The sequence below is a fragment of the Labrus bergylta genome, chromosome 12 (assembly GCF_963930695.1).
Source record: "Labrus bergylta chromosome 12, fLabBer1.1, whole genome shotgun sequence".
In the NCBI taxonomy this organism is placed as follows: Eukaryota; Metazoa; Chordata; class Actinopteri; order Labriformes; family Labridae; genus Labrus; species Labrus bergylta.
In genome coordinates, this window is record NC_089206.1 from 8,734,209 (window position 1) to 8,748,258 (window position 14,050).

The following is a 14,050-nucleotide window of genomic DNA, read 5'->3' on the forward strand; positions in this document are numbered from 1 at the left end:
ACAATAACAAGCAAAGAGACTGGGGGGTTAAAGATTACATGACCCCACCGTGTGTCATCTATAAAGCATTTCTCAGGTTCAAACTCTGTGAATAAAATGATGGACATTTCTCTGAGATTTTGATCTGAAAGCAGGCATCATGGGGCTGTGTCTTTCCTTCAGCACGTGTGGCCTTAATAGACTCTGACTCACAGACCTCCAGACCACCTCCTGTAGAAAAACACTTATTACAGTAATTAAGTGAATCATGGAGCAATACTAAGAGGGTGCAGAGAGACGCTGACATGAACACTCCTAAGTGTTGAACGTCTAATATGTAACAGTTTCCCATTAGGAGGCAAAGTGACAGCAAATTCATTTGTACCTTGAAAGGGATTTTTCAGCATTCTTGGCATGAGTCCTCCACTCTTAATGACTTCTTGGCCCAATGCTGAATACTTTAAATAGGGGACGGGAGGCACTCAGTCCAGCTGTATACCTTATATTTATACAGCCATAGCTAACTGACATGACACTCTCCCCTCTGTACACAGCCATTACATTCACTGGTGGCTGTTTTAACCAGATACAGTACCAACTAAAAGGATGGCTACGCAGCAATTACAGCACGAGTGTGATATTTTTGGTTGTTTCCTGTCAAACGGAGCTATAAAGTGAATGGTTCTCTGTGAAGCTGTGAAGAGGGCATTAACTACTACAGCTCACAAATGTGAAGCTCGGCAGGCCTGAGCTGACTGCATATACACTTCATTTAAATGCTGTTAGACAGCACAATCACTGCATGTAAACATCTCACTTAAAAAGACACATCAAGTACTTAATGGCCTCTCCATCACTGCTCATAGTGGGTTTCAATCAGCCAGCTAAAGGGATGCAAGAGAAGCAAATGCAACAGAGGAAAAGTTCTGCTGTCAGGAGGCATAAGTGTAAGGGCATGCTCTGGCCAGAACTTTTCTCAGAAATATATGCCACTGAAAATGTAGAGGAGCAACCAATCACAATCAATTGATTGGTCATGTGATCTGCATTCAACCCAAAAGGATTTAATCAGTTGTAATAAAAAGTGAAAATCCAGCCTACTTTTGTAAGAAGAGCTTAATTCAAAAAGTAGTTTCTTATACAATTTGCTGAATGATTCATAATTTTGCCTATAAATTATGAAAAAGGGCCAATCATGTTTAATTTTGGCAGAGGCCAAGTAGACTACTTTTATGTCTTGCTTCATCCAAAACAAGCCAAACCCCTAAATTAAAAATTTTATAATTTATGACACTAAAGTCCTCAAACTTTTTGCATTTTCGGTGAAAAAGGGTTTTCATTCCCTTCCCCTGGACTGATTGTTGAGCAATGGTTAGATGTCACAATGATAACCATGGTTATGATTGTTATGGCTGCATTCTAGATCAAATGTTTAGCAGACATTGCCTTTCATTTTTACTTTATCCACCGTTTTAATGATCAGCCATCATGCAGCATATTTTCCATAAATACTAGGTTGTGTCATCACTTGAATTACAGACTCAGTTCAAAGTGGAACCTGTAATTAATCTGTGCAGCACCATGTCACATCAGACGACTTCAGATGCATGTAAACCAATTTTGATACTTTTGAGTAAAAATAAAATTAAAAGGCTCATTCAACATGTCTGTCCATTAACTGGCCCAGACTAAACATTGATGCAAGCAGTTAATTCTTCAAACGTGCTTGTAATTTTGTGAATCATATTTTATTTGAAAATCTATTTTACCAAAGTGTTATAATGTACAGTCAAAATGTATTTCAAACAATTAGCATTAAATAACTTTTCTCTTCTTTACAGATTTGGGATTTTTCCCAAATTTCAGACTCAAAGTCAACGAGAGCTCCCAATGAAAACTTTTGAATAACATACTTGACAACAATTTTCTAAAGAGCTGATATGAACCATTAGAAATTAACCAGCAAATAATTTGACAACAATTTAAGGGTAAAGATGCATACTGGTTCTGGCTATTTAAATCTTAAGATTATATTGCTATATGTTTGTTTTTTTGTTTTTGTTGCCTTTATTGATAGGACAGTGAATAGATTATGAAACAGGGATACGATACCATACGATATGATACAAAGCGATACAGAGCGATACACTTTATTTTTCTTGGGCTCATGTTCTCATTTAGCTGCCTCCACAGTAGAATAAATGAATACATCAGAAATGAGAGAGTGGGGAATGACATGCGAGTAAAGAGCTTCAGGTCAGAGTCAAACCCAAGTTGTCTACTTGGAGGACAATAGCCTCTGTACATGATGCATGAGGCATAACTGCTAGGCTATCCAGTGCCCCAGATTCATTTGTCTTTTGAATGTTTTATAAATGTAGACTAAATATCTTTAGATTTAAGACTGTACATTGAACCAAACAAGAGGTTTCAGGACATAAAAATGGGATCTATGAACTTGTAATTAGCATATTTTGCCTTTGAATATTTCCTGTAAACTGAATTTGTAGTCAATTATTTGATCAAATAATTGGTAGATTAATCAATAAATACCAATCATCATTAGTTGCAGCCTGAAATGCTGGTATGATTTATGGTGTAATGATTTAGAACAAGGCAGCACAGCCAGTTCTTGCCATTAATCAGCAGTATAGGTTATTACAGTGTGCAGTAAATATATATATGGAGTTCAGAAGGGGTGATTAAATACTGCAGAGGGCCCTTTGGTTTTTCCCATGCCTCTGTCCATTGAGGAAGTCTCAAATTCACCCGTGAAGTCATCTCTTTTTCTACCCAGAATGCACTGGCCAGAACCCATCAAATAAATAACTTTTTTTCATCTGGACTCCTTGATGTATTGGGCTGGATTTTTCCATTACTAAGCAGAATAAGAGCATTTCCTTTCACTTCTAGCAGTCTCTAAAGCTGGCGCTCACCATCAGGAATGTAAACACACACAGTCTGTAAACAAGGCTCGCTCTGACCCCCAACCCCCCTCTGACAACGCTGACCACTGCAGACCAGCCTAATGATGTCCCTCGCCGACCACCCCCCCTAAAAAAAACTCTCCAAAAAGGGGCGCAGCCCCATTATTCGCAGAAGGGGGCGAAGAAGAGGCTGAAGGAGAAGGAAGGATGGTTAAGCGTGTTTCAGTCTAAGAAAGTACAGAGACAAAGATGACATTCTCTCTGAAATCTTCTCCTGAGTCACAGTATCCCTGATCGTGGAGTAATGGAGCAGAAAAACAAATGGGGGCTCTGTGGTGTGGGGGGCTTAGAGGATTAATGATCTAAGAGCCGCTGCAGCTGGCCGAGGGACGGCACTGAGGTTCCTCAGCGAGCCTTCAGTGCATATGAAGGGGCTCTGGAGGTGAGTTTAAGTCTGGGGGGTCAGAGTGCCATCCACACTGACTCCATCCTCCCCCGAAACCAACAGGGATGTTGTCAGCACCGTGCCGCATCTGCACGGAGAACAAAGGCCACTGACAGGGTGAGAGGGACAGAGATGGGAGCACAGGGGAGTTTTCTAATTTTAACTACAATGCCACGGTTGAAAGAAGCATCACAGGCCTCATTTGGAACATACTGTTCAGATTAAAGCCTTGAGAAGCAGGCTCCAAACGAGCTCTGCACTTCTTACCTCCAAGGGTGAGCGTTCCATTTCACACAGGTGCTGCATACAAAGCAGTTGCCCTGGTGCTCTTAGGAAAGTTTGGGCAATTTAAAGTACAATTTTTTACTTCCTCTTTTGCACAAAAAAATACAGCGTTGTCAGCCCTGCAACCATTCCAAATGAGGTGACAAATTGTGGTCACAAGGGTCTTGCTAGCTGCTGATAAAGTGATTTTCTGCTGGAGGAAGGGTGGAAAGGTATCATGGCAGAGGGATCTAAACAGCTGATCCCCTGGGGAGCAACAGGGATTCTGCAGAGTCCACGGGTTGGGGTTTTGTTTTGCTGTGACCTGACAGTCGCACTGCATACAAAATGTGAAAACCAGAATCAGTTTTTCGGTATGTGCATTAAAGCTTAGGGCGGATGCAGTTTTTGAACACAGAAATTATAATATGATGCAAACTTTCTTGCACACTGAAACAATCATTTATTGGAGAAGTTTGACACTTTGGTAATTGCTTTCTATTTGAGAATTGTATAATAGATCAATATCATTCCAAAAGCGGTTCCTTATATGTGGAGCTACACCCAGTAGCCATTTAGCTTTGCGTAGCATTACGATTGGAAAGAGAGGGAATCGGCTAGCCTGCCTCTTTTGAAAAAGTTACGTTATCCACCTAACATCTACTCTCATTTAATTACCCCATTTTTTCATTTCGCCTTCAAAAAAATCTAAATACAAAAACTGATGTTCACCAAACTTAAGAGAGGTTATATATCAGGACTATTTATTGACTCTGAGCAGTTGCCAAGCAACCAGCAGGTACTCCGGGAAGTTACCTAGCAGATTAAACAAACCAGATATAATAAAAGCACTGTCAAATATGCTAGTAGGTGTATTTTTGGAACTATTTGAAGAAACCATCATAACTTTCTGCTCTGTTTCAAGTCTGTGCTAAGCTAGGCTAACTAGCGGCTGGATGTAGGCTTTTAATATACAGGGCTCTTCTTCTGTAACTCGCAACAAGGAGGTAAAAAGGATATACCGCAATGTTGGATTTTTCTGTTGAATCATTGCCAAACCTCTATGTTATACTAATTAATTTAACAAAAAAAAATGTGATTGAAGGATTAAAACGTAATCCTTTGAAACACAGTGAAAGTATAACTCATTTTCTAATTTTCTTAACAGAGAAAGATAGATTTGTGTCAAATATGCAGCTCAGCATGAAACAAAAGAAGCACATTACTCAGGGAAAGAGATTGATTCAACGTTAAATATTTGGAAAGTGCACTTCTGAGCAGAGAAGTCAGATTTTTCGAGGCCATAATCTTTGACACTCTGTTGCAGAGAGGAAACTGTCTCGGTTGGACATTCCAGCAGCCAGGATGAAAGTGAGCGACTGTCCAGAACGAAGGCCCGCTGACTCGCCTTGGGTCACAGCATGTGCCAGACAGCTTTGACTTAACATGTGCCTGTAAACATTGTACTCACTATGTATGTAGCTGCAGTTTGCCTTTCCTAAAATGAAACTACATTCATTCACTGAGCTATAGCTTCGCCAGATTCAAGCCAGGGAGTAAGAAATAAAGTAGACATGATGAATTGAAATTGTTTTCTTAAAGGATTCCCCATCTTTAATGGAGCCTCATTTTGGAAAGTGAAAGTACTTGTGCCTGCTAAGTGCACCCATTAATATCCAGTCGAAAATCACTCATCACAGTCATGCACACTCGCTTGTCCTCTCAGCACACCCACAGATCGAAGTTGTTTTCATGAATCACACCGCGCTGCTCTCTGACTGAATTGTTATCAAGTGTTTTCACCACTCAGGTAATGCCAAGATAATAATCTGTGTGCTCTCTCTGCTGCTCTGTAACAACATGTACTGTGGTACCGGAGCACCACTTGTCAGACAGACGCTCTCTCAGAGTGTCTGCTGAGTGCTAAAGTGAACGCAGGATTGATCCCTCTCCACCCACTCGTCAGTGAGTGACCGAGGGCTACCCCGAGGCTCAACCTTCCTCGCGCGCTCTGATCATAACAAGAACACAACTGTCTGACACTGCATGCCTGTTGCAGACGAAGGAGACAGACTGAGACGAGCTTGGCTGTTTTCATCAGCAGAGAGTGCTTCTGGTTCAGGGGAAAGGCATAGAAAGGTTGTAGGAGCTCATCTGCTTTAATTGGGATCTGGTAGGGCTCAGACTACTGGGCTGATTTATATGGGATTCATCCATTCTTACAGAGTAGGATTCCTGTTTGGGATTTGTTGGTTTTTATATGTGTTTGGCCCAGATTTTCTTTTAAAGTAAGCAGTTTCCAAATCCAGTCTTAAACCTCCCAAATGACTCATAAACTCATCAGGCAGTCTGGATAATATCAAGCATGTTTGACATTAAATATGTAAATTCTGGAAAAGTTTGTCAGGTTTCCGGATTAAGACAAAAACATCAAATGAGATAGAAGTCTAAGAGACTAAGATGACTAACATCTAGCCTCTGAACCTTCTGCTGTTTTTTTTTTTACACTGCAAATCATCACTACAGCAGGTTCTCTGGATTTTCTGCTGTTTACATTTGTTTCCCCATGATATCACATGATCACACAAGATCACTTGACAATCGTACTATACCCTGTAATGATTGATGTGTCATGTTTGAGATGAAAGGAAAGGGCATCTGTGGAGTTCTTCCTTTTATCAATTAGGAGTTGTTACCTCCTGTAATCTGGACCTAGCCTTGTGGAGGTGAAGGAAACATATGGGAGTAATTCAAAGGTGACATGTCATTTAAACCAAAAGGTGATCCTCTTTGCAGTGTCCCCAACCCCTCAACGTCACAGAGCATTTCGAGGAGGACACTGGCAGTCTTGTTTCCTGGCTGACCTGAAAACATCTTCCCTACCCTTGCTAAAAATGACTTTACTGGATATCGTGCTCCAGTGCCTTGGCAGGCAAAAGGGGACTTGTGCGTCTGCTTGTCTTAAAGGCACATCCAGTCTCTGAGGGGAAAGGTCTAACAGCTTAACAGATTTTACTTCAGAAACCAGCCTGAGAAAGAAGTGTGAAAGTGATGAAAGCTAAAGTGGAGTCAATATGTAACAACGAGATGCCCATAGAAGATAGTCTTGACTGTCAGTATATCTCTTTTTGCCTTCCTCCTTTTTTTTTTCCGCAAAACGCAGAGAGAAGTTCAAGGCCGAAGGGATGGGCAGCAATAAAACTTCATTTAAAGCCCTCTTTTATGAGGCTTCACATACAGTTTAAAAGAACAGTCCAAATTACCACAGACACAACCCAAGCACTCTCTTACTGTCCCAATTACACCTAAGCACACATACTGACACTTGCAATACTAACACACACCTACAGCACACCCAAAGAGGGCTGGACAGGACTGGGGGACAGAGGAGAAAGTTGTGAACATCTTCCCGGTTGCAGAAATATAAATATAGTATGCACGGGCTGACAGCGAAGCTTTCTCAACATGTCGGCGGTGATGCAGTCGGTTGCTTATGGCCGACAGAGGAAAAAGCCTGTCTACTTCATTAAGTGAGAAGGAGAGGAAGCAAGGACAAAGCAAACAAAGCTAGAAAAAGAAAAAGGAAAGGGGTTGAGTGAGTGAGTGTTGGGGGTGGGGGGGGGGGGGGGGGGGGGGGGGGGGTTCTTCTTCCTTTCCATCTTGAGACTCTCTAGGCAGCATCTTTAGGTAAAAGCCTCCCCGTCACTTGGGCCTCATAGTGCCAACTCTGCTCGGTTCCCACACTGTGTCCAGGGGCCTGGATCTGGCCTTCCTCCCCTGCTCAGGCAGCCCTGCATCTCCCCCAGGCTCCCAGAGCAGAGGTTACACCAACATAGCCAGCCACGGCAGCATGTCAGCCCCACACCAACCGTTGCCTTGGTGCCGCCGCATTAACGAAGAGCTCCTGACTCTTTTTCGAGGGAAAAGTGATTTGCCATGTCGTCTGTGGTTCTTTCCTCTCCCCTCTGCGTCTCTCTCTTCTTGCTTGCTCGCTCACCAAGAAAAACCCTTCTCTCTCTTCTTCCTCTTCTTCTTCTCCTCTGCCTGTCTGTCTGTCTCTGCACCCTTAATCTCCCCTGTTTCCCCTGTCTCATTTTTCCCCTCTTTGTCATTCTCTCCACCACATCCTCGAATCTTCCCTCCCTCATTCCACTCCTCTTTCACTTCGCTTTTCTTCTTCCCAGAGTAATGACTGATGCCTGAAACACAGTGCCATGATTAGTCTGACACTGATGAAAGACGAGAACTCTTGTCGGCAACATCTGTGTTGAATAAATATTGAGCTGACAAATTGTGCCTCTTTTTAAAGTCATTGTTCTTCCGTCTCTCTAGTTTTTTTTTTTAGAGTTATTCCAAGCACGCAGACTTGACAGTGCCACAGAGTTGCCACCAACGTCAAACACAATATTTCTTTATTGCAGTTAGGCCCAAAATATGCTCACAAATAACTTGAGTTAAACTCCTGATTTAATGTGACTGCAGAGCTGCTGATAAACAGGAACTGGGGGAGGAGGCGGAGGAGAAGCCGGTAAGGTGGTCGTGCACACTGTTTCTCTCAGTGACCGACCAACAGGTGCACGCCATTACAGACCCACTCTCATATGGCCGCATTCCCTGCTACAAGGAAGTGTGTAATCGATGTTGTGGAAAATAAAGTGAGAAAAAAGTAGTTCTAATTGCAAAATGTAAATATTGAGTTTTCCCACAAGTGGGGGCAGACCACCCAGGATGCAAAATAGTCACCCACCCCCTTTCTCTTTTTTGCCTCGTCGACCGCCCGAGAGATGTCTTTTTGTGTGTGTGAAACATCACCGACCACAATCAACACTCGCACACAAACCCATGATGTGTCTTTGCATGCAAATACTTCTGGCAGCTCCGGCTCAGCGTTTGTATTGTGGGAAAATTAAGTGATGAAAACCTGGAGGGGAAGGCTGAGCGGATCAGAAATCAGAGTGTTTACCACACCACCAGGTCTTACTTGTTCCTGCAAGGTGCCAAGAGTTTCTGATTCAGGCGGCCCCCCGTCTGCTCTGAATCATTTCTCACAAGACAAGAGAGCAAGAGGGCAGCCAACTGGGCAGGGTGGCTCTGTAGCTGCAGTGTCTGACAGACTGAGACTCCCTCGGTGTGTGTGTGTGTGTGTGTGTGTGTGTGTGTGTGTGTTACAGGTCTGTGTCAAATACTTGTCTGCTCTGTGACAAATGCCTCCTAGTAGTCTCACTACAAGTACCTGCAGGATCGGCTATGAAACATAACTGTTCACACGCTGCCTGCAGATCAAAGACAATTGTTTTTTTCCTGACAACAGATGACTCTCAGTGAAACTTAATTGAAGCCTCATTATGTCTTTCTTATCGGTTATGTCTTTGCATAAGCAAACAGAGAATACAACAAAAGCAATAAAGCAACCATCTAAAGTAGCAGTGGATGTGAACTGGAAACTTGATGAATTTAAGTCAAGAAATCCGACTTTACCCCTTTTAAATCACAGTAATCTTGATTCCAGCTAACATTAATTCAAGTTTCATTTACTGACAGAACTGGTTGCAATTTTTTTTTTTAAGTGTCATCATTACCAGCTTTCTAAAAGCATCAAACTAACTAATTCAATTGGGAACAAGCAGCGAGGGAAGATCAGCTTATAACATTCATTCAGAGTGAAATGCAAGCAAAATTAAAAAAAAAAAAAAAACAACTGTAGGAGAAGAAGAAGAAGCTATTTTTAAAGTGAAAACTTACCTTGAGGGGTCTTACTTCCTGAAGCAGACTGTTGGACAAAGGCGACCAAGCAGAAACCTACAAATCCAAGGCTCGCGCGTATCAAAGCGTGCATATACATGTTAACTTTCACTGCAGTTGAACACGAGCACTTTCTAAAGATCTGCGATGCGCAAAGAGCATATGAAAGGGTGTGTGTGTGTGTATGTGTGTGTGCGTGTGATGGTATAAGGGTCTCGTGGTATTCCCCGCTGATAGGACACTGTGCGATCCCCTGCTTTCTTCTTCACGCCTGCTTATTTGAGTTTCAAGTGATCGGGGTTGAGGGCAGCCCGACAGCGCGGAGCGGAGGAAGGCTTTTCTGTTATCATGTTCCGAGCCAGACCAATGTCAATTTAAGAAAGGGGGAGAGAGAGCAGGGAGAGGGAGAGAGAGAGAGAGAGTCAGAGTGAAGGAGAGAGAGTAAAGAGAGAGAGAGAGAGATGGAGTAAAGCGGCGGGGTCTGAAGGGGGAGGAGAGAAGAGGAAGCGTCCACGCGCTGCGCTCCGGACTTCTCCGCAGCTCGTGCTCTCCTCTCACTGGCCCTCACCGGTTCCCTTTTTTTTTTTTTTTTTTTTTTTTGTTCGCCTTTTGTTCTGCACGGATTTTCACACAGGTGCTGGTTTTTGCTGGTGCATTAAATTGGAGCAAAACTAACCACATGCACACTGTGCACACTGTTTGAGAGCACCATGCATGGCCGCAGCCACCTGCGCAAAAAAAAAAAAAAAAAGTGGCCAATAACGTCCGCGTGGTAAAAAAGAAATGACCGAAAAGAAGGGCAGGAGGGTGGATGGGTTTATAAATGAGTGAGATGGGAAAAGTAATAGCCTTGAGATTGCATTTTGTTCTCATACCAGCGAACTGTGGGGGGGGGGGACAGTTCACCCAGTCCAGCAAACAAACCAATAAGCACCTATTTCTGCAGGGTCATGGTGGGTGCTGCATTAACGTGAGGACGTGTCCAACCAGCCCAATGAAAAACTAATATTCTCATTAGAACCGTTTGTCAACAATTAGTGTTGACATTTGGAGAAACTCAAACACCCAAATAACGGATACATTATTTTGAAAATCTACTGAAAGGGGAAACAGTAAATAAAAACAGTCTTGTTTCTCATGAGCTGACAGGAGACACTAGTTCAACTTGCAGAGTGACTTCTAAATTGCGAGATTGATTTGGAAATAAAAATGAAACACACTTCTTTATGCTTTCACTCATTTCCCTGCATGTCCTCCTCAATCCGAGGTCAATTGAGGGTTTGAAGTAATTTCACATCCCTGAGCTGGAAAAAAAAACGGAAAAACCTGTTTCATTTGTAAGAACACACATGTGAAAGGAATTAAAGCTGTTGATATTCAGTTATTATGTTGAATGAATAAGCTCCAGCTGTTATAAATATTGTTCAAGATGAATCAACTCCTTGTGTACGATAACACTCAGTAATTGTTTACAGGAACACTGATTAAAGCCTTTTAATTATCAAAAAAAAAACATAAAACCTACAAAAGAAATTATGTTTGGCGTCATGTGGTTCCAAAACCATAACTAACAACACATCATCTGCTCGCCTGTATTGATTATTGTGTTTATCCCTGCAGGAGATTTGGCTCAAACCCCACATTTGGCTCATTGATTTGCGCTCCTGGCTTTGAATGACTAAACCCTGACTTGTGTGATAAATCAGTAAAACATAGGTCCACTTAATGCATGTTGTTAAAAAGACAAAACTTCCTCGGACCAGAAGAGGATGTACAGACATTTGAAGCTAAAGATGGTTGGCTTTGTAACCCTTGTCGTCAACCAACCCTGCATATCATGAGTCACTATTTACACACCATTACCCCCACAACCTGAAGAGGAATGAGGCTTGAGGAGTTACATGAATCAAAGCAGACCTCTTTCACAGCCCGCCAAGCTTCTGTGCCACGTTCCGTCGCCGCTGACACATGAAACATTGGATTTCAGGAGGAGTCCTGCAGAGGCAAAGCATCTGTACATCCTAACACCTGCCGCCTCCTCGGGCATTATCACCAAGATTAATCAGCTGTGTTGATGCGTTTATGTTTGCGTTTCATCGTACGGGGAAGATTCTACACTATAATTATCCCGCCCGCTCCCATGTGTGATTTTTTTTTTCTCAATCAAATATAATGAGGACCTCACAATGAGGCTGATTGGTGATAAGAGCTTTCTTCAGATGATGCAGAGGATTTTTAACACACACACACACACACACACACACACACACACACACACACACAAAAGCTGAAAATAGACTTACTGCTAAACAGGGAGGGGGAGAGGGGATTCTTTTTCATGATCTTATTTCTTATCAGAATTCTGTCACTGCCTTTATTTTCAATATCTGTCAGAATTTAACTACCTTGAATTGAAAGATTAAACAGTGTAATTAATTATTGTTTCTCCTTTTTTTTTCCTGCAGGGGTGTGTCCAGAGGGGTGGCCATGGGTGGCAGGCCCCCCTACCCCCCAACCCCCGGGAAACTGATTGGCCACCCCAGGTGCCATCCTATAATCCAAAACTATTTCACTATTGTCTTGTCAGAGGCGGGACTTGTGTTCAAATCAAGTATTCAGGTTGTTTTCTTTACACCTCAATGTCGCATATTTCCTTTATAAGTACATTTTAAATAAATTTGTTTGTTTTATTCTGATTAATCGCTACATTTCACTAGTTAATGGCGTTTAATCACATTTTTTAATCACATGTTTGAAGTTCCATTATTTAGCAGTTAAAAATAAATGCTGTTATGCTTTTATTCTGGGGTTCCAGAATAAAACATTCAATTTTGACGGTTCAGAACTATGACCTTATATGTGTTTGTTGATGTGTTTATAAGGTATTTTTATTTTTATTTTTTACCACATACATCGTATTATCTTATAATTATATATAATTACTGCGGGTAATCCTTTGTCTTGCGAGAATGCAGCCTTTGGGTGTTGACGGACGAGGGAGCACGGAGCCGTAAAGGAGCAGAGTTCTGTGTTATCCACGGTGCGCCTCAAGGGACAAAATAGCATGTGATTAATGGCAGTATAAAAATGTAAGGCATTATTGCAGTACATATTAAATCAGGATTAACTAGTAAATGCTGACAGCCCAAAAATAAATAACCCTAACCCTAACATGCAATGAAGTCACTATGTTTCAGTAACACTGCCAATGAATGGATTTTTGCAGTTAGACAATGTGACTTTGGACATTCATCTTCTTAAATACTTAAGCTCCGAAGCTTCACATGTTGCCATTGTCTTGTGTTACTTAAAAGTAAATATGATCAGTGGAGATAGAACGGTTGCAGTAAATCATTTAAATTCTTCCATGTGTGTGCACGCAAACCTTATGCCACCTCTGCATAAGTCAGTGCCATCCCAGTCCCAAAAAAGTGTGGACACACCCATTTTCAGGGAATAATAGGTGCCTCAGTAAATAAGAGATTCAGTAAAACAGAAAAACCTTCCAAGAATCCCTCTTTGCATCCATGTAAGACTAAAAAAAAACATGTAAATCCATAGCACAAAGTCAAGCAGTGCGGCGTAATTAAAATAACATCCGTCAGGGATATGGAAATATCCCACATCCCTGCGTCCAAATCTCCTGGTAATTGTGAGCACTTGTATAACCAAATGAGCTCAGAGTCACTCTGGGAGTCTGAGAAAGTCAGAACACGGGTCGCACAGAGCCTGAGTACGAGTCACGCTGGAGGATCGGTGCACTTTTCATGGAAACACTTCATTAAAGACAGAAGGGGCTGTGCACGGGCGTCACACTGTGCACCAAACAGAGCTATTTTTACACCCTTAGACACATGCGGGACGCCGAGGCCATGTTTAATTTATGATGCTGGTCATGAAAAGGACTTGAGCTCCACGCTTGGTAAAGATGAGCGGGAGAGTGTGGAAGGTGTCCACAGAGCAGTGAGGATCATTCATAGGTAGGTTAGACGACGCTGTACATCAGAGAGCGCTTCAGACAGTGTTTCATGCAGCGTGTTCATGAGTTTCACTGAAGAGTAGATGACCGCAACCTGCCAGGACATGTTTTGGAGAGGGTGTGTGGCTCTGTTTGCTTTTTGGATTTGAAGGCAATATCAATGTGTATTTTTTCTTCTTCTGGAGAGTTAAAGCAGTCCTACTTGGATCTGTATACGTTTGTGTAAACCCCCTTAATAGTCGACACTTTCATCATTGTGACCATATTTGGAACCAGAAGTGACCATATTTGGACACTGAGTGGTTACAAATCAGTATGTCATTTTTTTGGGCTAGGCTGTTAAGAGTTTAACTTCTACTGTCCAAATAGATTTTTTTAATATGGGGTGTGTACGGGACTTCCGGGTCTCGAGTGGACACATGCACTTTTGCTTTAGCTTCATTTTTCAAAGACAGAGGTAATAATAATAATGAATTAGATTTATATAGCACTTTTCTAAATACTCAAAGACAATGTGAAACACGTGCGTCATTTGTAGTTGTGATTGTGAAGCGCTTTTCTACTACTGTCTTTACATATTACCGGCTGTTTTTTATTTTTTTAAACATAAATGAAATACAGGGGAGGCATCTAAATGTATTCAGATTTTGAGTAAAAAAATCTAATAAATACACAATTAAATATTTTATCATATCATGTAGCATCAATCGCATC

General features: G+C 41.9%; 1 protein-coding gene across 2 annotated transcripts in view; it reads right to left on the reverse strand.

The window, feature by feature from the left end:
* The window catches only part of scube3 (signal peptide, CUB domain, EGF-like 3), an 80,244-nt gene extending 70,429 nt beyond the window's left edge, over window positions 1-9,815 (reverse strand). Inside the window, exon 1 of one of the 2 annotated variants that reach the window (XM_020636671.3) lies at window positions 9,358-9,815. In XM_020636671.3, the coding sequence (XP_020492327.2) occupies window positions 9,358-9,457 (100 nt within the window). In that variant the 5' untranslated portion in view covers window positions 9,458-9,815. The remainder of the gene's footprint in view (window positions 1-9,357) is intronic. The other variant, XM_020636679.3, reaches the window with a different exon arrangement.
* Window positions 9,816-14,050: the final 4,235 nt, after the last annotated feature.